General features: G+C 53.9%; 1 protein-coding gene across 2 annotated transcripts in view; it reads right to left on the minus strand.

Annotated features, from left to right (window-relative positions):
* Positions 1-23,426, minus strand: part of CMIP (c-Maf inducing protein) — a 233,977-nt gene that overhangs the window by 37,108 nt on the left and 173,443 nt on the right. The window contains exons 1-5 of one of the 2 annotated variants that reach the window (XM_053209969.1): positions 17,228-20,576; positions 16,498-16,659; positions 11,658-11,699; positions 4,809-4,871; positions 2,309-2,389 (exon numbers count right to left, since the gene is read on the minus strand). In XM_053209969.1, the coding sequence (XP_053065944.1) occupies positions 2,309-2,389; positions 4,809-4,871; positions 11,658-11,699; positions 16,498-16,659; positions 17,228-17,245 (366 nt within the window). In that variant the 5' untranslated portion in view covers positions 17,246-20,576. Of the gene's footprint in view, positions 1-2,308; positions 2,390-4,808; positions 4,872-11,657; positions 11,700-16,497; positions 16,660-17,227; positions 20,577-23,426 lie in introns of those variants that run through there. The other variant, XM_027076276.2, reaches the window with a different exon arrangement.

Below are 23,426 nucleotides of genomic sequence, written 5' to 3' on the forward strand. Positions count from 1 at the left end.
TGAGGATACAGTTTAACAGGTTTAGAATCTCTAGGAGAACATTCTAGAGGACTGCTTCCATTTGTATCTAATTTTTATCTCAGTCCAGTGAGTAACACTCTAAGACTCTTCTCTAAAGTTCAGTTTACGCATCCATGAAACGGGGCGCGTGATATATCTGCGGAAGACGCGCTCTGAGGATAAGGAAGGCCCCGAGATCCCAGAACACCTCTGTGGTGTATGGTTTTCTCCATTTCCCCAGTGTTCAAATGCCTCCTTGATGGGGTGAAGAGAAGTCACTGCTCATGCTATGCTGACAGACACATGGCTGGTGGCAGGCCAGCGACGAGACGCCCCACACCAGCCGAGAGCCCCAGCTCCAGCCGAGCATCTGGCCCATGGCTAGTAAATCAGCTTCCGGGAGCATTAAAGGGGCCTGAAAGGCCCACCATACTTCCCATGCCTAGCATTAGCCACGATCACTGTTCACCACACATCTGTTCTTCTGCAGAAAGAGAACCCCCCCTCTGTCCTGTCTATAGTTCTCTTCTGACAGAGTTCAGAGCGTGTAATTAGTAGATACCGAGAGCAGAGCGGGCCTGCAAAGCTTTATGGCATCCCCAGACGCGAGGATCCCTTGGGGAGTTTGTAAAAACTGAAGTGAGGATTCATGCCCGAAGGTCCCTGATCTCTGCCAGGCCACAACAGATGCTATAAATTCTGGATTTGCCCTGGAGCTATTCTGAATCTTATCCAGAAAATTATTACATGGTCAACACTCTAAGCCCATAACTAACCAAATATAAGGGAGACGTTGTATGGTTAAGCTGTGGGAGGCTGCCTGAATTTTGACCTTTTTCCCCTTGGAAGTCGGATGTCCCATAAGAACTCTTATTAAACAGACTACTGACTACCGTGGAACACGCAGAAATGTTTACGTCCCGAGAAGGCATGGGCCCAGACAAGTATGCCCTGGGGGTTTGGCTGTCACTGACAAGTTGTGAAAGAGAGGTCCTTCGCAAAGGAAACCCCAGAACCTCTGCTCTGGATTCTGAAGGGGTGCAACCCTCACCTCACGCCACATGCACGGTGATTTTAAAGTTAACAATCAGAAATCCTTTCCTCTCAGAAGCTTGAAGTTAGAGAGTGCCCTTGAAACCATAAAAGCCCCAATCAGGGCAAAAACCCATGCTCCCCCCGGCCCCCCCACCACCATGGAGATTTCTCTGTTGGTCCTGGAGAAAGAACTGGACGGAGTATCTCTCTCCCCTGGGTTCAGAAAACTAGAAGTGCATTTATCTCAAATCAAGGAGGATCTCAGAAATAAGCAACAATTCAATTATGGTATGTGATTGCTCAGGGCAGAAAATGGTGAACAGAATTCACACCGTGCCAGCACAGTTCAGTTGCCAGTGTCTGCCTGGAATGTTGTGTTGGGATAGATTCTGAAGCTACCTCTGGGCTCTGTGGGCAGAGCGCTGTAATCGATTAATGATGTCTGCTGCGGGTGCGGGATGAGGAACCGCACCTGTGCCCTACGCTGCCATCCGGATTGGGGTTAGGGACACGGTGTGGAGACAGGAAGGCTACTTGTGAACTGTGGGTTGCCCCTTTCCACAGTTGTTTTCACATGCTAAGTCTTGACAGGCCAGGGGGCAGGAGTCATGGGTACCCTGCAACTGATTTAGTGCCGCAGCACACAGATGCCTCCACGTCACCCAGGGGACCTGAGTCCAGGCTGGGGGCTGGCTTGGTAAGGCACAGTGGACACTGGCCCTCGTTTTTCACTGCTGCTCTTCAGCAGCACGGTGCCCTTCCCCTCACATCACAGCCAGGGTGCACGCCCTCACATGACTTGTCACTGCTGCTGATGACCCTGACTGCCTGGCCATGGCTGTGACTGTCCGCTTTCTCCATCACAAAATCACTCCTTCTCCCCCTTCCACACTGTGCATCAGGAAGGACACCATTATGGACAGCCCAGCCCCCACTGAAGAAATGAGGGGTTCCACTTCCCCTTCTTGAGGGCTGAGCATCTGTAGACCTTATTTCTGATTCTACACACGGAAACTTCTCTCTTCTCCCCCAGACACATTATTTTTGTTATTTTTACTGTGAAAAGATCCTTCTTGTTGCCTTAAGAGAAAAAAAAAAATATGGCCGAGGAGGACAGGCTGCGTTAACACCCCAACTTAGACAGAATCCCAACCCCAGTCCCTGGCGGTCAGGCCAGGACAGCCAACCCCCTTCCCCAAATCTTTGGCGAAAACGGAAAGAAAAGACTGGCTTTGCAGTCTGGGGCCGGCAAGGGGTGGTCAGGGGAACTCACCATGTTATGCTTGAGGATTCTCTGGACCACGGGCGTGAACACTTCGATGACCACCATGGACCGGGGCCGCTCTCTGCAGTGCTGGGGAGACAGAAGGACACGGGTCAGTGCCGAGCTGGCAGGGCCCAGCCAGGGCTGATCGGGCCTGGTCTGTGGCTCCTAGCAGGGCTCAGGGGCAGGGAACCCAGCACTGATGCCTGTATTCCCTTGCTCAATACTGGTGCACGGCTTTTGCTCTTTTTTTTTTTTCTTTTTGCAGTAAGAAAAGTGAGGAAGGGATCTTTTGTTCGTTTTTTGTTTTGATCTTAAAATCCAAGGCTGTTTTAGATAGTATAGACAGGCGTCAGCTCTGGACACAATCCTTATTTAATACAGTGCCGCTTTCACAGCACCAAGATTCAGAGTGCATGGTGTGACAGAGGAGTGTCTTGAAACCCGGGGGCAAGAACACCAGGGGTCTCAGTGTTTGGACACCAGAATCTTGAAACCTCTGTGGCTTTTCGGTTGTTGGTTTTAATAAGCTGGCAGCAGTGTGAGGCCAAATGCACCTCTCAGATGTGTTTTAATTTCGTCACGGTGGTGTTTTGTGTTTCAAATGAAAACTGAAGACCTTCAGGTGGAACAGACCAGGCCCCATCCCTCCCGACACATTTATAACCTGCCCAGGCCTGTAGGTGCTGAGTTTGGGATATGAGAAATCAGGGCTTTCCTGGGAAACCCAAGAGAAATAAACTTTCCTCAGATCGTGGGGTCCTGACTTCAAAGTCTGGTAGGTGAGGCTGCCCGGGCAAGTCCAGTGAGCTGGCCCAGAGTGGACCCAGTGGGGGTGGCTTTGTTCCCCTCAGGTTCCCCCCTCTGGGAAGGCTTCCTGGTGGGAGAGGCACTGAGGCTGGACCGCCCCCCCAGAGGGAAAATAGCCTGAAGGCTCACAGGCCCCAGGGGCTGGGAGTCCTCGCTCCAAAGGGCAGGCTGCCTTCTGTATAGGACCAGTAGGAGTTCTGTCAGGAAATGCCAGAAAGAATGGTTTCTTCCACCTCACTAGTTTTCAAACTGTGCTACCCGGGAACCCTCAGGTATGATTTGCTTTGAACAGAGGTCCAGTGTTCTAGAACCACCGTGGTTTGAAAACCATGAACTCTGGGAGAAGCTGTACAGCCTGAGAGCAGAATAAAGAGATTTGGATTAAATCAGACAAACTACTGAGAGAGATGATCGGCTGAGACAGGTAAGGGAGCAGCTGACCATCCTCTCGGGGGCCCACACACTGGGTCATCTGACCCCACCCTGCTTGGGGCGCATCGCCCTGAAGCACTGGGGAGGCAGAGAAGGCCTTACAGTTGTCTCCAGCCTCACCATGGCCCCCGGGGAGGAGGGGGCCTCCATTTTGCACAGGAGCCCGATGCCCATGCGGCACACGCTTGTGTGCACACACGCACAGGTGCTCACCCTCTGGGCCCGGAGGGCACACCCTGCCACATGCCCACACACGCGCATTGAGAATGCGCCCCGGGCACTGCGGGCCAGCAGGCTGGGTCCACCCCCTGCTCTGTGGGTTGCTGGAAAAGGTCTCCTGACGGAGAGATGAGGCCAGAGAGGATAAGGCAATCCTGTCTCTCTCAAGCACCCGGAGAGAGTGTGTTTTCCATCCCCTTCCCTCCAGAAACCACTGAGCCTCCCAGGTGCCCGCTTGGCCATGCCGCGTGCTCGGCTCACTGGTGGACACAGTCCACGCCCCCTGAGGACACCATGCGGCTGTGGAAGAAGCAAGGGAGGGAGGGAGCACGAGGAGGGTGAGTCAGCAGGTGCAAGACTGGGGAGCGCCGGGGAAGCAGCAAACCTAGGCCCCGAATCTCTCCAAAGACATCAACTCGTTACATAAAAAAAAAAAAAAAAAATCATACAGCAAAGAACAAAACAGGATTGCATGCTGGTTCAGTCCCCGGACTACTGAAGTGTGCTTTCAGAGTGACGGATGATTGGTCCCCGACATGCCCTGGGTGTGTTCCGTGTAAATCCCACTGCGAGCCCGGCACTGGGTCCGCGGGAGTGGATGTCCCGCTCTGTGGCTCCCCCCAGCTAACCTGGCGTTCCCCTGCCTGCTTTCCCTGTTCAGGAAAAGCCCCGTGGCCGTGCCCCACTGTGGGCCAGCCGGTGCTCAGAGGAGCCGGGGCTAATAATAAACCAGCTCTGACGTCAGGAACCCAGAAAACCTGCTACACATTTCTCCCAAGACAGCTACAAAGATAGTCCAGAGAAAAGCCGGACGCTCCTCCCCGACCCACCGGTTTGGACTCTGGGCCTTCCTGATCACCTGTGTGGCAGAGAGACAGAGCTGTAACTCTGAGAGAAGGTTGCCTGGCTTGCCTTCCGGGTCCAGGTGGGGCCCTGACCCAGGTCGGGGAAGCCTGGGTTTTCAGCAAATTGCACCAAGCCGACCCCAGCACGCACTCGGAGGCAGGCTGCCTCCTGCAAACGCAGCCCTCCTTCAGTGACGCCATACCTTGCAAAAGAATTCGCAGAGATCTGGCGGTGGATGGTTGTTTTCCAGCAAAGGAGCAATCGCCTGGAAGACAACGAACAAATGTCAGTTGGAATCTCTAGGAGGAACTCCTACCTGGCGGGGGGGCGCACGGCACCCACTGAGAAACTGATAAAAGCTCTGGGCTGACCCCCCGCCTCGGAAAAATACACACCTACTATGACGCAGGTAGCTTTAGGGGTTTGGTGACCTGCTGACGTCCGTGCACGTCCCCCTCAGATCAACAGTCCCCGCCTACGGGGCAGGACCGTTGAGCGGTTAAGAGCCCAGGCACTGGGGGCAGAGTCCTGGGTGCAGTTCTAGTTGTGGCACTTGTGGCTCTATAGCCGTTCGAACAAGCTATTCTGTCTCTTTTAACACCCAAGTTCCCGCCTGGAAAGCGGAGCAGAGAGAGCCACTGGAAAAGCGGGCGGGAGGTGCTGATAACTGTCATCTGGGGCTGGTCGTCCCCGCCCTTTGCAGGCCATGCTGCAGCATCCTTGTGCTCAACCCGCTAGATGCCAGGAGCAACCCTCAGCCAGCTGTGATGGTAAAAGTCTCCGGGCATACTTCGGTTTTATATTAAGGGAGTTTGAATATCTCATGCCCCCTGAGTTCGTTTCCCGCCAAGTCTTAAAAAAAATTTTTTTTTTCTTAACATTTATTCATTTTTGAGAGAGAGAGAGAGACAGAGCACGAGAAGGGGAGGGGCAGAGAGCGAGGGAGGCACAGAATCTGAAGCAGGCTCCAGGCTCTGAGCCATCAGCACAGAGCCCGATGCGGGGCTCTAACCCACGAACCATGAGATCATGACCGGAGCCGAACTCGGACACTTAACCGGCTGACCCACCCAGGCGCACCCCTCCCCCAGGCCTTCTTAGGCAAGCTGTCCAATTCTTACCGGTTCCCACTGCCATTCCTGGACAAGGTTCCCATGGCCTGAATGGTGTGTGATTCGTGATTTTTCTTCCCCTTTCATAATTTGTTTTTTAATTTTTATTCTTTATTTTTATTTTTTTCATAATTTCTGTTTTAATGATTTTGCTAAACCTCAAATAAGATATTTGAACCACGGGAAGAAATGTGTCCAGACACTGCCAAATGCCCCACAGGAGACAAAAGAGTCCCCAGTTAAGGAGCCCCTGTTATAATACCTCTCACGGTGTCTGAAATAAGGCCAGGTCTCCATAAATGTTACTGGAAGGTTAACGTCTATGTGAGGTCCACTCATTTTCTTATTTGCCACACTGGGCACAAGATTAGGAAACAGGGGACCCAGGACCCAGCACCAAGACTACGAGGCCGTGTGACCCTGAGTGGGCAACTCGACCTCTTCGGGCCTGTAAATGGGGAGAACTAGAGTTACCTATTCACTGGGTTGGTGGGCGGATCTGATGAGAGAAAACTCTAGAAGCTTTGGAGTCTCAGCCTCAGGATAAGCCCAATGGCCTGGAACACAGCAGGCCATGGCCACCATCACTGGGGGGGCTGTCTTGGGCTGCACTGGACACAGTGGCAAGGGGGGGTGGAGCGATCCGGCCCGACTCCCAGGAGGGCTCTGTGAGGACACGCTCTCCCCGTCACCAACTCCCACAGCTCCGACCCCGCCTGCTTGGGTTCACAGGGTCTCCTTGATCTGCTCCCTGCAGCAGCGCCTCTGGACATGCAGAGGGACCTCTCAGCAAGGTCTTCCGCTTGGCCTGGGACCATCAGGGAGAGGCAGTGTAACTGGAGGCCAATAAAAGATGGCAGTTACTCAGCCAGCTACGTGAACGCACCTCTGTGAACGAGTAAGTCACTGACACTGAGGTTCTCCTTGGTGGCACCACGAGCCAGGTTGGCAAACAGCTGGTGATTAGGCCCCGGGTCTTATCTGCCTAGGGCCGCACGGTCTAACACAGTAGCCACTAGCCACATGTGACCACTCAGACTTTAACTGACATAAAATTAATGATTTTAAGTGAAACAAAATAAAAAATGTAGGTCCCCAGTTGCGTGAACCACGTTTCAAGGACTCGATAGTCACACGAAGCCAGTGAATACCTCCACCAGGGCAGAAAGTTCTCCCGGGCAGTGTGGGGCAGGGTAGGTGGGCACCTCACTGACCGCGAGGCCGAGCCCGCCATCCTGTCATGGTCTCCCCCACCCCAGCCACACGGACCACAAACCACCGACCGACAATGGTCGCAGACCAACAGTAATACCCACAGCAGCAGGTGCCGTTCTGGGTACCCCCCGTGCTGGGCTCTGTGCTGACCGTGCCCCTGGCGATCTTCACCGTGTGCTGAGAGGTGGGTGTGGGTCTTGCCTTTTTCCCCAGAGACTGAGTCTGCTGCCCGAGGTGGCACAGTCAGAACACGGTGGAACACCAACCCATGTTGGTGACTCAGGAGGCTAAGCTATTCACCACGCGACTTCTCAGTCCCGGCCCTCCACACGACCGGGAAATAAACAGCCCTGTCTGGTGACAGGAATCACACTGAAGGAAAAACGGGGCAGCGAAAGACAGCGAAACCACCAGCGTGATCTCAGCCCACGGTTCTGGCTCTGCTCTCATTTCCAGAAGTTCAGTGCTCAGCCTGCTGTGTGGGGGCTCTCCTGTGCCTGCCCCCACGCCCCCCGGATGCCCCTGCTCCCCACACCCTGCTCTTGGACCAGCTCCAGGAGGAGGTACCACAGGCAAGGCTGAAGCTCTTCAATCGTGCCGGGCCCCTCTTTCTCGGGAACGAGTCAAGGAATAAAGGAGAGGAAAGGATTTAAGTGCCCAGAGTGGGCGTGAGGTGTGGGCTCTGTGCCTCCACGGCTATGACCTCATTCGATCCTCATGACAACTCTGTGAGGTCAAGTGGGAGTTATTTCCTTTTGTACAGATGAAGAGACAGAGGGTCAGGGAGGCTACAAGGCCTGCCCTGGTCACAGAGTTATGATCATTTCAAAAGGTATGATTAATCAAAAGCACTTAGATTTCTGTGGACTCTTTCTATAAGCCTAGTCCTCTGCTGAGCATGTCAGGTACATTAGCTCACTGACTCTTCCTGGAAACCCTGTAAGAAAGGCATTGTTGCCATACCCATTTCACAGATGAGGAGACTGAGGCTTACTATGTCAAGTTAGCTGAAAGTGATCTGAATGGCCATCTGGTTAAATAAAAATATTCTAGAGCCAGTAGAAAGAAAGGACTGGGTGGGCCAGTAGTTCTCAACCAGGGTTGACTCTGCCTCCCAAGGGATGTTGGCATGTCCGGACACACATTTTTGAGCATCACGACTGGGAAGGGCTACGGGCATCTAGTGGGTTGAGGCCATGGAGGACAGGTACCTCACAAGGAAAGATCCGTCCCCAACTTTCACTAATACTGAGGCCAGAAACCTTGTGGCAGATAAGCATGAAAGGACTCAAAAGCATCTCTGAGACAACACGTGTAGCATCACATCATTAATGCTGAACACACAAAACCACAACCCTGTCTGTCTGTGTGGGTTTGCTGTCACCCGAAAGTCCCAGGTGCGGTCTCTGAAGAGGACACTGGGATGGAGTGAAATCCTTTCCTTGCTTCTTTTTTTAATGAAATTATACTCATGGAATATTTGCAAAAGTATTTTTAAATAATATTTTAGGGGCGCGTGGGTGGCTCAGCTGGTGAAGCGTCCGACTTTGGCTCCAGTCACGATCTCACAGTTTATGGGTTCGAGCCCCGCGTCGGGCTCTGTGCTGACAGCTCAGAGCCTGGAGCCTGCTTCGGATTCCGTGTCTCCCTCTCTCTCTCCGCCCCTCCCCCACTCATGCTCTGTCTCTGAAAAATGAATAAATGTTAAAGAAAAATAAAAAAATAACAATATTTAAAATAAAATAAAATAAGTTTTTTAATGTTTATTTTTGAGAGAGAGAGAGAGAGAGACAGAGTGTGAGCAAGAGAGGGTCAGAGAGAGAGAGAGAGAGAGAGAGAGGGAAACACAGAATCCGAAACAGGCTCCAGGCTCCAAGCTGCCAGCCCAGAGCCCGATGCGGGGTTCGAACTCACGAACCGTGAGATCACGCCCTGAGCCAAAGTCAGACGCTTCACCGACTGATCCACCCAGGCTCCCCATAAAAGAAAAGAAAAGAAAAGAAAAGAAAAGAAAAGAAAAGAAAAGAAAAGAAAAGAAAAGAAAAGTAGAAGTCCTCCTGCTACTTGCCCAAGGTCGCAGCTCGTATGGGGCGGGAACAGGGTCGGCACCAGCTCTGAGCATGAGCTCACATTCAGCTCCAAGCCTCCACTCCTCACTAGCACGTGGGACCCCAGTTGCGGTTCGGACTGTGGGTCGACGCGCGTCCAGTGACGTGCCAGCTCTAGTCAGCACCTACTTACTGCACAGATGCCTGACCCCATATGGACTGAGTAAGACCAACTCAAGTTACTCGTGAGAGTGTTTATGAAAACAATCACATAAAAAAATACCAAGCCCCAGTGGGAGAAAACTAATTGCCCACGGGTCAAATCAGATAATGTAATCTCTGGAACGAAAGGAGACTTCCCAATAATGATAAGGGCGCTGGTGACAAAGAACACTGCGAGGCAGGCTGTAAAACGCAGGGCTGGGGGTCAGACCGCAGATCACATTCTCCTCTGTTCTCAGGCATGCCTGCTGAGCAGGGGAGCTTAGCCCAGCCCAATTAAGGGGTCAGCCCAGCCAAATTAGCTGGGTAAAAGCAGCCTGCATCTCTCAGATCAAAATTCTTTTCCCAGGCTCGTCCCCAGTCCAAAGCCCTCACCCTTCTTCCAGGGCTGAAGTACATAGTGGGACCCATAGTCATCGCCAGCAAGGAGAGGAAGACACCGGCTCCTTCCCCGGCGCCCAGGTCCCTGCCTGCTGCTCCTCCAGCCAGCGCCTCGCTGCTCTGCCTTTCTCACGCTGGGCCCTCTGCCTGGACTGCCTACCCATCCTTTAATATCCGGTTTGCTCACCTCCTCCTAGAAGCCCTCCGTCATCCTCCTCCCAGTACCCTCACTGGCAGAGGATGTCAGGTGCCTGCCCTCTGTGCCCCACTAACACTCCAAACAAATCTCAACCCCCGACTGTGTTATTTCTTGATTGTCTGTTGACCTGCCGGGTTCTCCCAGCACACAATAAATCCCTCAATGGTGGCACTGAGCCTGTGGCACAGAGTTTTCGGCACATACTTGCACTTACATGTTGACAAGTGTTTTTTCAACGAGTTTATTAGTTAATAATATGCCAGAGAAAGGTGGTGGTAGGGGACGGGGGTGCCCAGGTCGACATCCCCCCCTGTTCTGGCGAGAGAAGGCAATGAGTGGTCAGGGTGGAGCACAGGAAAATAAAAAAAAAACCTCTACATTTTTAGCAAATACCCACTGAGTGTGCCAGATACTAGCTGGGGCTGCACAGAAGCTGCTGCCTTTATTCTCCACAATAAACAGTCTAGGCCTCACCTCTTTGGGTGCCCACAAGACCCAGCTGGAGTGAGGAAGGGGATTGTCCAGGCTGGGCCTGCCAGCGCCAAGGGGGAGGGCCCATGCAACCATAATTCAGAGGGGCACGGAGTCTGGCATGCTGTCCTTGTTTCAAAGGCTGCAGCCACAGGACCTCGGGCCCAGGCGAATGTCCTTTCTGTGCACACCAAGCTTGGCCTCCCACTTCCGTTTCAAGTTCTGCTTCCCTACTTCCTTATGCTGTATGCTCCAGCAATGCTGATGTTTCCAGAATAGAGCATGTTGTTTTACGTCTCTGTGCACATTTTATTTTCTCTCTCGGGAAGGCCTTTACTCTGTCTTGCCATCTGGCAAACTCCTTTTTTTTTTTTTTTTTTAATGTATTATTACTAAGTTTACTTATTTTGACAGAGGCTGAGTGGACGGTCATCACACATGTGAGCAGGGGAGGGGCAGAGAGAGAGGGAGAGAGAGAATCTGAAGCAGGCTTCAGGCTCAGCACAGAGCCTGATGTGGGGCCCGGTCCCACAACTGTGACATCATGACCGGAGCCGAAATCAAGAGTCAGACGCTTAACCGAACGAGCCACCCAGGAGCCCCTCATCTGGCAAGCTCCTACTGATCCCTCAAAACCCAACTCAGACATCGCTGTCTCCAAGAAGCACAGTGGCTTCTCTCCCGGGTGAGTTTATCACTCCACTCTCTATACTACAAGCCTCTATTTGTGCAGTGATCTACGTGTCTTCCTACAACAGACGATGAACGTCTCGGGAACAGGAACGGTCTTAGTTATGCACAGATTCAAATACACAGATCGGTGCTTGGCATCCGGCAGGTGCAACCTCATTTCTCTCTTCTCTCTAGTGAGAGTCACACTTCATAGCTTAAAATCACCCAGGAAGAGATTTTACGCCAAAGATGCTTACATCACAGTCAAGTCCCAGAAAATATTACCCCACTTTGCGTATCAGAGGGAATTAAATCCAGGTTCTATTTGTGGATTAATTAGGAGATCTGTCCTGGGGCAAGAAAGAGAATGCTTACCTTTCAGCTAATAGGGTTATGGCTCTGAATACATTCTACACTGTCTGCCATCTCCTGCCTTCAACTCCCTGCGGCACACTCGGGAAGGAGGAGGCGATTAAGACACATTTGCTACAAACCTCAACGACTGATAATTACATCCCCCTTCCCAATCAGTTGGGGCTCTGAAACGTGCAAAGGCAGGAAGCAGACTCGTCTGGCTTGATAGAAAAGACAAAACTGAGTAAGGTCGCCATGCTGGTGGATCACACGTGCTTCCGAGAATGCACTCAGATCAGGGCGGGGGGGGGGCGGGGGCGGGGAGGACTGTGGGCCCCAAGAGGTGGACAGAGGGAGAAGGGTCCGGAGAGACTTACCACAATGATGTTCTCATGCTCCTGGGTAGTCAAGTTTGTGTTCTGAGGGATTGAATGGAGAGCGCAGGAGGGAGACAAAACAAAACAGAAACACTGACATTAATAAAACGGAACATTTACATCTCAAAGGTCCAACCGGTGAAAAACGCTTTCAGCATCTCAGCGAGCAATGGTCACTTTGCTTAATTAAACAGATCAGAAGCCCCTCACAGGATTGGTCGGGAAGGGAGGAAAGCACGGCTTTGGGGCGGGGGGGACTGCGTTTCCAGTCCTGGTTTCACCCCTCTGAGTTACGCGACCTTGGCTCCTCGGTGAGACTCGGTTTCTTCTCCCATAAATAGGGATCCTTTGTGGGCTTCAGTGAGAGGGTATACAGACAGACCTAACCGCACGCTTGGTGCTGCTCATGTAGATGCCACTGGGGAGCCAGGAGGCAGGTTCACAGTAAACACATAAAGAAACAGACTTTGGAATCTTGACTGTGCACCAGGCATAAGAGCGGCACATACGTATTATCACAACAGCTTTCCAGCTAGGTTCCCAGGGAAGAATGGTCTTCCATGAGCTGGCCAAACGTGGTTTAGTTAAATTCAAATGCCAGCGATTAACTTGCAAAAATAATATTAAGTGGAATGCGTTAAGCTTGTTTAAATTTTAGGGTTTTTTCCCTCCCCAATGCGGGATCTTCTTATCCAGCTGGTACCTGTTACCACCATCCTGTGCGTATGTGAATGAGAGAAGGAATGATCACGCGATAAATGAGAAATCATGGGAGAAACCAGAAACGGTCTAACTACCGTCTCCTTTTCTAGCTTCGTGTTGTGTTCGGTTTCATCTGTTTGTTCTTGGTGGAATGGGTTCTCCCTGGTGTTGGTTCAGATTTCCTAATAGGGCCGCGTTTGGCCCCTGGTAACATGCCGTCTCACCGGACAGTGAACTGGCAAGATCGATGGCTGTTGGGTTCTAGAAACAGCCCCACCATGCGCACCACCTGGCATCACGTTTAAGGAGCATCAGGGTATCTGGCATTTACAAGCAGCTGAAACAAAAGAAAAGCCATTGGGCCGTGGATTTGCCCAAAGGGTGAAGACAGCCTTGGAACCCGGCCGGGGCCGATGTCTGCCTCCTCAAGTCCCCGGGTTCCCATGGAGACAGCAAGGCCCTTGGGCTTAGAATCCAGGAACACACGGAAGGTGGAAGGATGTCTTTTGGAATCCAAAGGCTTTTTCTTTTTTGGACATTGGTGGATTCTAAGCAGCCCATTTATGGCAGATTATTAAACATCAATAATTTTTCCGCCCAGGGTAGATGGAAACGTGGCTTTGGTCTTTCCTTCTGACTGGCAATGACAGCTCACTATGCCTCAGGCAGTGCGAGTGCACTCTGTAACCCTCATCCCACATCCCTCTTCTTTCTTACGATGCTTTTCCTGCTTTTCTGTCCACAGATGAGCTACCAGAGTCTCACGCGGTGCGGCAGCTGACTCAGGAGCACAGGTAAGAGACGGTGGGGTGTGGGTTTCACCCTCTCTGTCCTGATGCCAAAACCTGCATCTCTCTCTTCATTTATAAAACAATTTTTTTTTAAATCTTTATTTATTTTTGAGAGAGAGAGAGACAGTATGTGAGCAGGGGAGGGGCAGAGAGAGAGGGAGACACAGAATCTGAAGCAGACTCCAGGCTGAGCCGTCAGCACGGAGCCCGACATGGGGCTTGAACTCATGAGCTGTGAGATCATGACTTGAGCCGAAGTTGGATGCTTAACTGACTGAACCACCCAGGCGCCCCAGCATCTCTCTCTTCAAAAAAAAAATTTTTTTTAATGTTTCTTTATTTTTGAGAGACAGAGCACGAGTGGGGGAGGGGCAGAGAGAGAGGGAGATACAGAATCCGAAGCAGGCTCCAGGCTCTGAGCTGTCAGCACAGAGCCCGACGCGGGGCTCAAAGTCACGGACTGCAAGATCATGACCTGAGCTGAAGCTGGACTCCCAACCGACTGAGCCACCCAGGTGCCCCTCTCTTTTTATAAAAGTTTACTTTGAGAGAGAGCGAGAAAGACAGAGAGAGAGAGGGAGAGGAGAAAGTGCATGCATGTGCAGGGAAGGGCACAGACAGAGACAAAGAGGGAGAAAAAGAATCCCAAGCAGGCTCTGCATCGTCAGCAAGGAGGCCAATGCCGGGGCTCGATCTCACAAACTGTGAGATCATGACCTCAGCCGAAATCCAGAGTCAGATGCTTAAGAGACTAAGCCACCCAGGTGCCCCCCTAAAACCTGCATCTCTAACCACTGAGCTATGGTGCTCAGCCCAAGCAAGGGCCAGTCCCATCCTTCGGGCCATGGTGGACAACTCTGAAGGGCTCAGTCCGTTCCTCACTGCACCTGTGCCCCTTCCCAGGAAGAGCCTTCGGTAAATACAGATGCTGATTTCTTTGTCCCAGTCACTGGTGGTGGCCTGTGGTGTTCCGCAGGGACACTTCTCTCTCCCAAGGCCATTTTCAACCCTGGGTGGAGAGCACTCACTGAAAACGGCCACTGAATCATAGGGGACACCTGAACCCCAAACTGAGCGTCCTCTCCACACACTGAAGTCAACAAAGGCCCGGGAGGTCAGGGATGCGGCTCTGTCTGGCCAGCGGATGGGCAGTCCTTTCGCAGAACTAACAGCCCCTCTACCCCCTCCTTGGGGATCCTGCCCACCTCCTGGTTGGCTTGGTGACACCTGGAGCCTCGTAGAAGGAGACCCCGGAGACAACTTGAGTAAAGAGAACAGGCAAATAAGCTAGCCCATATAATCTACACAAGAAAGGGCAAGGAGGAGGAAGGATTTGTTTGTCTTTCCACCCATCCTCCTAGACCCTTAAGCTGAGAGTGGTTAAGGTCAAGGTCATGACTACCGCCCATGGCAATAAAAATGGCACTTATCCAAGTGACCCTGGGCAGGTGACAACCTCTTGGAGCCTCTGTTTACTCGTCTGTACCTTTTAGTACTTACCCTGCAGGGTCCCTGGAGAAATGCTAAGTATCAGCACTAAATGCCTGCCAAAGTGGTCGTCACAGAGCCTGAGTGTCACTCAGGGAGGCGTCAAGCCTTACTCGAGGGGATGCTGCCTGGGCACAGCTCTGTCCAGCTCTGTCCCTTACCAAACAACAGCTCTTACCAGTCAGACACGGTGAGTCATACTGACCCCTTGCCCGACACACAGTAGGTATACAGCAAATGCAAGCTTCTTCCCTTTTTTCCTCTTTAAATGCTTTTATCTTTTCCTACCCCAGCGCTTGGGGATCAGGTGCCTGAGAAGCGATGCAAAGGCCCACGGGCGCGCGGTCACATGTGACATAAACACCGCCAGAGGTTGGCGACAGTGCCCGTCGGCCGCCTTCCCATCGTCCTGACAGCGAACCTGATGTCAACGACGGTGTGGTGGCGGCCGGGACTGGCGGGGCAGGAGGGGCAGGCAGGTGGTCTTGCAGGGAGAGCGAGCAAGCCCCAAGGTGGAATGTGCAGCCCCACCACTTGCTCAGGTGTTCCAGTGTCTCTGGACCTGAGTTTCCCCATCTGTACAACGGAGACAGCAAGGCCCACGTCTCAGGGGAGACTGTACGACACGAGATGCCGTGCTGCACGGCACCTGACACCGGCCGCCACACAGCAGGCGTGTACTCGCGGTGAGCGGCCAGCCTCGGGCCTGCTTGCTGGGGCCCTTCCCCTGCTCAGGCGGGAAGCCGGGATTTCAGGTCGCACATACAGCACCCGGCCTGGCCTCCAATTCCAGGCCTTGACTGTGATGCATTTCAGAGCGTGAGTCTCTGCTCTTCTGCGAAATGAAGCTGTCGCACGCCCGAGGGCACGTCTTCTGTTCCTCTACCTGCCACCGTCTTTGCAGCCCACCCTCTACCTCTTGCCGTACTTCCTTCCAGGGAAAGGGGTCCTCTGCTCAAATAGCAGACATGGAAGAAGGCCCGGGCCAGTTTCCTGGACTGATGGGCGGCAACCAGCTTGGGTCTGCGGGGGAAGGGGTGGCTCCAGGCAGCAAGGGGCTTGTGCTTCTAGAAGGAACCAGGGGCCACTCCCAGGGAAGGGGGGGACGGAGGCATTGCCCTGGGGCCGTGGAAAGTCCAAACAGGGAGTCATCAACGCCAGCGTCCCCAGGGGCCCAGGCAGGCAAACAAACGAGACAGCTTTAGTACTTGTGGAGCGCGGAGAAGAGTGCCCGGGCCGGAGTCACAGCGTGTCCCCAAGTAGCCCTCGCCTACACACGAATGGCGCGGCTGGCTCTGGCTGAGCCCCCACGCTCCTGTCTGTCCCTCTGCTGGAACGTGAGCTCCAGGGGGGGTGGGGGCTTGTCTTTGTTCCAATGCCCAGGACAGTGCCCGGCACGGCACGCACCCTACGGGGGGGCTGCCTGGCACAGCAGAGTGGGTTTTCTGAGGCTCTGGGGGGTCGTGGAGGCAGAAAGCGACAGCCGCTTGGACCCCTGCAGCTGACGCAGGCCAGGGCAGGGCAAGGTGGAGACGGGTGGGGGGGGGCGGGCAGGAAGGCAGGGCAGTCTGGGGGCTTCACCGATGCGCTCTGGCTCGGGAAAAACTGGAAGCTCCTGAAATCTGCTGCCATCATCACCACCAGCCTGTCGTCAGGCCCGAGGCTAGTCCCCCGAGCTTCGGTCGTGGGGCATGGCAGGGTGGTCACCACTGCCCCTTCCCCCTGCCACACCCCCGGGACGGCCCGTAACGGGCAGACGATACAAACTCAAGTCCGATTCTGTTGCCCGGCACAGCGTTGGTGCTTGGCAGAGGGGGTGGGGGTGGGGTGTGCACAGTCAAGCAGGGGGCACGTCTTACCTCTGAGAGCAGTTTTGAGACGATTTCCAGTGGGGCTTGGTTGATGGAGTCATCCTGCAGGGGGGATGTCAGGGCCATGTCCACCAGAGTTCGGATCTCCTTCAAGACAACTTCCCAACGGCTTGGGTTACTCAGAACTTTCTTATATTTGTAAATCTTTTTCTGGTCGGGAGGGAGAAAGAGACACAAACATGTTATTGATATTCTGATGGTGGAAGAGGACACCAGATGATCAGAGAAATAGATGCCCTAGCAGGTACAAGGCCCCGAAAAACTGCCCGTGTGGACCAACCCTCCCGTGGGAAACTGACTCGCAGAGAAAGGAGAAGTCCCTGCCCAGGGTCACAGGCGATGTTTGCAGACAGGCCTTCTGAACACTAGCTGAGAAATCTCCACACTGTTTCCGATGACTTAAAAAAACAACAAAGCGATGTCTCTTTCAGATCACGTCTTCTCCCAAACGTGTTCCCTAAGTTTTCACACGCAGGGAGGGTGGAAGGAAGCATTCGGGGGTCCAGAGAGAGGCTTTCTTTGCGTTGGAGGTACTGTTTCTACTCATCCCGACCCTAAGAGGTCCCTCTGGAGAGTGGAGTCCAGCTAAGAAAAAGGACAGACAGGCTTGTGGCCAGGTACTCAACCCCGGCCAGGGGGCGACAAGCCCAGAGGCCCCCGAGAACCGCAAAGCGGACCTCAGTTTCCACCTGGTGAGTGGGACGGAGCATATCCTCACCTTTGCTCGGGGCTGCATCCAAAGCGGAGAAGAACTGGGGCACGGGCTGCTGTCTCCCTCGATGTGAGGCGGAGTGAGTTCCGCCTCTCTGACATCATGGAAACAGCAGCCCTCAGAAGGCGGAGGTCCCAGCCAAAGTGCCTCCCGGCCCCGGCAGCTGCCGGCCCCACTGTTGCCCTGGCTTGGGACTCTCCCACTGGATGAACTCCTTCATTAAGTGCTCTGCTCCCTGGGGAAAACCTAAGTTTAGTGTCACCGCACCAAGCAGCCAGCTGGGGTGACGAGTCACAGTCTCTGAGCCAGAGTCTGAATGAAGGAGTGGGGAGGGAGGAGGTCAGGGTCCCCCACTGAGGCCGCCGGGGGTCTCCCTGACCCTTTCGTTTCTGAGTTATAAATTACAAAGTGATCTTGGAACCCAGCACTTTCAAGGAAGTATCTGGGGATGTGCTCCCTACCAACCTGAGTTAACTGCTGGGTGAGGCCTCGCCATGGCACAGGAGGCAGACTTTGGACTCACGCAGGCCCGGTTCTATGAAGCATGTCACCTACTGAGCCTCAGTTCCTCTTCCATAAATCAGGCAGGAAAATACTTTGCAGCCTCTTTCAGGGTGTGACTTTGACAAATTCTGGACCCACGATGGTCCGCCCTCTGTACGCAGTTACATTCACAGGCAGAGTCCAAACAGAATTAGCCACTGGCAACAAAAAGGGAACCCGGGTACATAACTCATCTCTTTGGAAAAAGAGGACGAAATGCACAACCTCCAGCAGTACAAATAGTATCTCTACTTTCTTCCCCCTATTTGTTCCCAAACTCCACGATTTTCTGGTCTCTCACTTGCTCATCAGGCCCCATCACCACCACCATCACCCACAAAGCGAACTCACACCAAAGTCTATTTCCCTCATCAGCCCGGATCTTTCTTAAGCAAATCAGTATGGCTGGTCCCCGTACCCCGTCTTCCACCTGCCTGCCCTTTACTCTCCCTCCTGGTCTGGCTGTGGTCTGGCAGTCACCACGCCTCATCAAAAACCAGAGAGCGATGATGCCTCTCCGAGGGGCGGCAGACAGAGGAACCACCTGAAACACGGACTTGTCAATCACTGCAGATGCTCTAAGGACTGGAAGACGCCGCGGCGAGCTGTCAGGGGCGGACGTTCAGTGAACACAGGCGGCCGGTGGGGGTGACGGTGACAGTGAGGACTTAGTGAATCCCAGGACTTTAATGACGAGACACAGCCAGTTCCCAGAGGGCTCCCTGGGCCGGTAACCAGCCTCAGGCCTAGTTACCGTCAGCTAGGCACCACCTCCGCACCGCCTGGTCTGTGCAGAGCCAAAGTTCCCCAAGTCTAAAGCCGTGGAGACGCTTCCCAAGGCAAGAACCCGATCCGCCCCTGAAGACGAAGGCCCCTCCGAGTCCTGGACGCTGTGGGTTTGCTCCGTACCCAGAGAATTGCTTGCTTTTTAAGCAACCGTGAAATGGTCACGTAAACTCGCCGTGTATTAAGCCCCAAAGAAAACCACACGATGCACACCCATGTGTTCCCACAGCAGATCCTAGATGTGAATACGGTCTGAGCTGTAAGGGCCCTATCTTCGGATCAGCTGCAAGCTATTTACCTTTGAAAGAATAATGACTTCATTCTTTTCGTGAAAACGATGCCTGCTCGTTGTCAGCAATTTAAACCATGCTGAAACGCACAAAGAAGGGGATAAGTGAAAAGAGGCCTCCAAAATCCCACAACCTAGAAATAGCTATCATTAATCTTTGGTGAGCATTGTTCCACCCCACCCGCTGGAACTTTGCCAGATACAGCCAGCGTGTGGGGGTAGGTGGCCGTGAGGACCGCCCGCGGCTCTCCACACTCAGACATCACTGAGACCCCGAGGTAGCAAGGTCCGGGCAAGAGGGCCCACGGGGTAGCACCAGCCCGGGGCCCGCCGACACACCCCCTCCATAGTGGGGAAGGGTGACACTCTCTTTTGAGTCCCCAGGCACCGGAGCCCTTGTTCAGTGGGTGTCCCCAGCACCTGTGGTCACAGAGGCTGAAGCTGCATTCAAAACCAGAGGGTCCCAGGGCTCGAGACAAGGGCCAAAGTGTAATGAGCTCACGCTATCCACCAGGCACTAGGCATTCCTGGGCATCAATCAGCTCTCTCCATCCTCACTGTGACCCGGGGAGCCGGGGACCTGCCACAGGCTAAGCAGCCCCCAGAGCAGACCCTAAGACGAGAACCCAAGTGCAGATGGCTTCTTGACTTGAGAGGTAGTGCGGGGCACATCAGTGCAGGGCGTGGAGGAAGAAGCAGTCACTAACGGGGCACCACCAAGCATTACGACTGGGCCGCTGTGGGACCCTCTGTGAATCGCGTGGGAGCTTGAGGAGACAGTGCTCCCCGCTCCCCTCCCCCAGGGAGCGAGGACGCTGCATTTGCCCACCCACTCTCTGGACACCTCTTGTCCAGGGCCCCGCACCGTGGACAAACTGCTCTTGCAGCCAGAGAGGAACGTGCCCCCAGGCAGAGCCACGTGCGGTCCCGGTGAGCAGCCTTCAGAGTGCGGTGGCTCAGAGGGGCACCCGCAACCTTGTGCTGTAGCCTCCAGTGTCCTGCTCACACGTACGACTCTCACGGCCAGAGAGGTGTGAGTTCAGGACCCAAGGTCACACTGCTAGAAAGGGTCGGTTCAGGAGTCAAAATCTACTCTGGTTAATTCCAGAGGTCTCTCTCTTTCTATCATGTCCCTCAGGGCCAGTGCAGACAGTGGAGAGGAGAGAGAGATTCACCGAGAGACACGATGAGTGGAGGGGGTTCAAGAATGCTTGGTGGCATTCAGTGACAAGAGGCTTGGAGAACCCGAGGCCAGGCGGCCAGGGCGGTGGGGGAGGAGCTGCGGGAAGGCGGTGGGTGGGGGCAGCAGGTGGACAGTGGGGCTGTGAGATCATGGTCATGGGGGTTAGACAGGCCGCTGGCTCTGGGACAGGGCAGCTCCAGGGCAGAGAGAAGCCTACCCAGGACCCATAGGGACCCATTCATTCTGCTGTGGTGATAAATTAGCAGGTTTCATCCCCCAAAACTCCAATGAGCTCATCTGGTCATGAATCACAGTGTGGTTGGGACAGGGACACTTCTGGAGCCCTGACTCCCAGGCTCCCAGGAGCCTGGCCCTTGGCTTTGTGGTATGATCCTCCCACTGAGCCCCTTCACCAGGACGGGTGGGTGACATCTTGCCATGTCCAGTGTGGCCACCGGATTCTTTGGTCATGGGTCCCAGAGCTCTCTGGGAGGAGCTTAAAGCAGGGGTTAGCAAAGTGCAGCGGGGGGCTCAAACCTTCTTTCTGTGCAAGGAAGCCAAGAATGGTCTTAAGGGTTGCGAAAGAAAAAAAACCCAAAGAACATGGGACAGAAATCCAACGTGCCCTGCAAAGCCCCAAATATTTGCAATCTGGCCCTTTAGAGAAAAAGCTTGCCAACCCCTGGCTGAAAAGGTCAAGTGCAGTCTAGAAGTAAGTGTGCAGAACACGGTTCAGCGTCGTGAGCCACCGGGGAGACACAGGTCCGAACGGCAAAGAGACGTCACTTCACTCCCGCCAGGCTAGCTGTAACCAGAAGGACGACACCCAGTGCTGGTGAGGATGTGGAGGAACTGGGACCCATGTACACTGCCGATGGCACTGCACACGAGGACAGCACCACTGGAAAGCAGTCTGATAGTTACTTAAAGCATCAAGCATACATTTGTCCTATGACCCAGCAATTCTATTGCTGGAAATCTGCCCAAGAGAAATAAAAACAGACTCGACGGAAAGACACGTACATGCGTGTCCCCTGGCATTATTCATAATCACCTCAGACTGGAAACGACCCGAATGCCCATCAACTGATGAACAGATAAGCAAAAAGGTGGTCTATCCAGACAATGGAGCAGTGTTTGCAATAAGAGAAGGATGGATCAGGGCGCCTGGGTGGCTCTTTCGGCTCAGGTCATGATCTCACGGTTCGTGAGTGCGAGCCCCGCGTCGGGCTCTGTGCTGAGAGCTCGGAGCCTGGAGCCTGCTTCGGATTCTGTGACTCCCTCTCTCTCTGCCCCTCCCCCGCTCGCACTCTGTCTCCGTCTCTCTCAAAAGTAAATAAAACGTTAAAAAAATTAAAAAAAAAAAAAAAAAAGAAGGATGGATCTACTCAGATGTGCTACGATACGGGCAAACCTTACAAACATGATGCTAAGTCAAAGAAGCCAGGAGCAAAACACATTCTGTGTGATTCCTTTTATATGAAATGTCTAGAAAAGGCAAATTCATAGAGACAGAAAGTGGAAGAGTCACTGCGTGGGGCAACAGGGATTAGACTGCATACAGACACCAGGGAATCTCTTGGGATGACGCGAATATTCTGAAACTGGACTGTGGTGATGGTCGCGCTACTCTATAAATTAACTAAAATCACTGAATCATGCACTTCTGATTGGTGAATCTTAAGCTGTGTAAGTTACATTTCAATTACAGTGTTTAAGAAGAAATCTCAACCTAGGCAGGCAGAGGAGGGCAGCAGACAAAGCCAGAGACAGCACTGCTTAGTGGTTAAGAGTGCAGGTGTTTCAACAGCAGACTTAGTAGAAATCTAAGCTCTACTTCACCCATTCACCTGGCCACCCGTGTACCCAAGCCATCCACCTTTGTCACCGTCCATCCACCTACTCATCCGTCCTTCTCGGCATCCATCCACCATCTGTCCAATCATTCATCAAAAATTCCCACGATGTGCCAAGCGCTGTGTTCGGTACTAAGGATCCCCATGGTGAGCAAAGAAGACAGGTCCCAGTGCGCACGGAACTCACAGTATGTTACTCGTACCCTAGCTGCCTCAACCGCAACGCGGGGTCAGGCTAACTGCTGCCAAAGGCTCCCGTGGCTCTCCCGTGAGATAACATATACAAGGCACCTAGCCCCGCTGCTGGCTAAACAGCTACCTTCTTATCACCTACCAAGGGACAGGAGTGAGTGGCCCGGGGCAGGTGGAACTTAGGAGGACTCCTGGCATCCGTGACTCAGCCCCGCCAGCTCCCGAAACAACAGAGCCAGCAGGAAAAGCTTCCTGCCTCCCGGGTGGCACAGTCAGTCACTCCATTGCCGTCCTCACCCTCTGCTTGTCAGGGAGGGGACGTTACCTGGGCAACACCCGCCATCTCTCCGGCAACTGCTCCCACGGCAGAGGCGACCGCAGACGCCCGGGGTTCTCCGGCCTGGGAAAGCAGAGCCTGTCGGCAACTCCACGGGAGACAAGCTGTCACCGGGAGTGTGCCCCTCACCGGGAGAGGCGTGACTCAGAACGTGCTGGAAGCACGCCTCCCGGTGATGGGGCTGCTCTGCTGGTTGCCGCAGCCTCCCAGGCTCAGGCTGGCGACAGCACGCATGCTCCCCACCACCTGTCATTAAAGGAAGGGAGGCACGGGAGCTCCTCGGAGCTGCCGAGAAAAACGAGCCAGGGAGGAACCGACTGGCTTTTAGAACTGCCCCCCGGTAGACGGCCCAAAGCTGTGCCGCCCAGGCCCCACGTCCCTAGCCCCATGTGGCTACTTACATTCAACTTAATGAAAATGAAATACGATTAAAAATCCAGTGCCTCGGTCTACTGGCCACGCTGTGGCTGCTGGAAAGCCACAAGTGGCCAGCAGCTACCATGCTAGACGGTGCAGAGAAAGACCGTCGTCACCACTGCAGAAAGTTCTATTGGGCAGTGCCGTCCTACGGTCTCGGGGTCCCCCCGCGTCCCCATGCCCCCAGAGGACCAGCAGCATGCTCACTGCCTCTCCCCATCCTCAGCCAGCACTTTGGGGCCTACCCACCTGCCCCGCTCCTCCGACTTTCCCTCCCAGGTATTAGGCTGGTGTTCCCAAACGTCCCCTGCACACCCAGGAAGAATGGATGCTTGGGCAACTTCTCTCATTCCTAGACAGGGGCCTTTGACCTCCTCATTCCTTCACGACTCAGTATGGGCCGTGCAGGCAAGTCGCCATCCCTGCCAGGCCGCGTGCTTCCGGGGGCCCCAACACTCGGGCCGCGGGTCCTCCAGAATGGGTGCCACTTCTTCAATCCTTTTAGCCTTAGGGACCATCACCCTGCCTTCAGACACAAGCCAGGCCTGTGGTCGGCCCCTGCGTGCCACCCCCACACTGCCCACTTGGCCCTGGTCTTCACC

Source organism: Acinonyx jubatus, chromosome E2 (assembly GCF_027475565.1).
Source record: "Acinonyx jubatus isolate Ajub_Pintada_27869175 chromosome E2, VMU_Ajub_asm_v1.0, whole genome shotgun sequence".
NCBI classification, from domain to species: Eukaryota; Metazoa; Chordata; class Mammalia; order Carnivora; family Felidae; genus Acinonyx; species Acinonyx jubatus.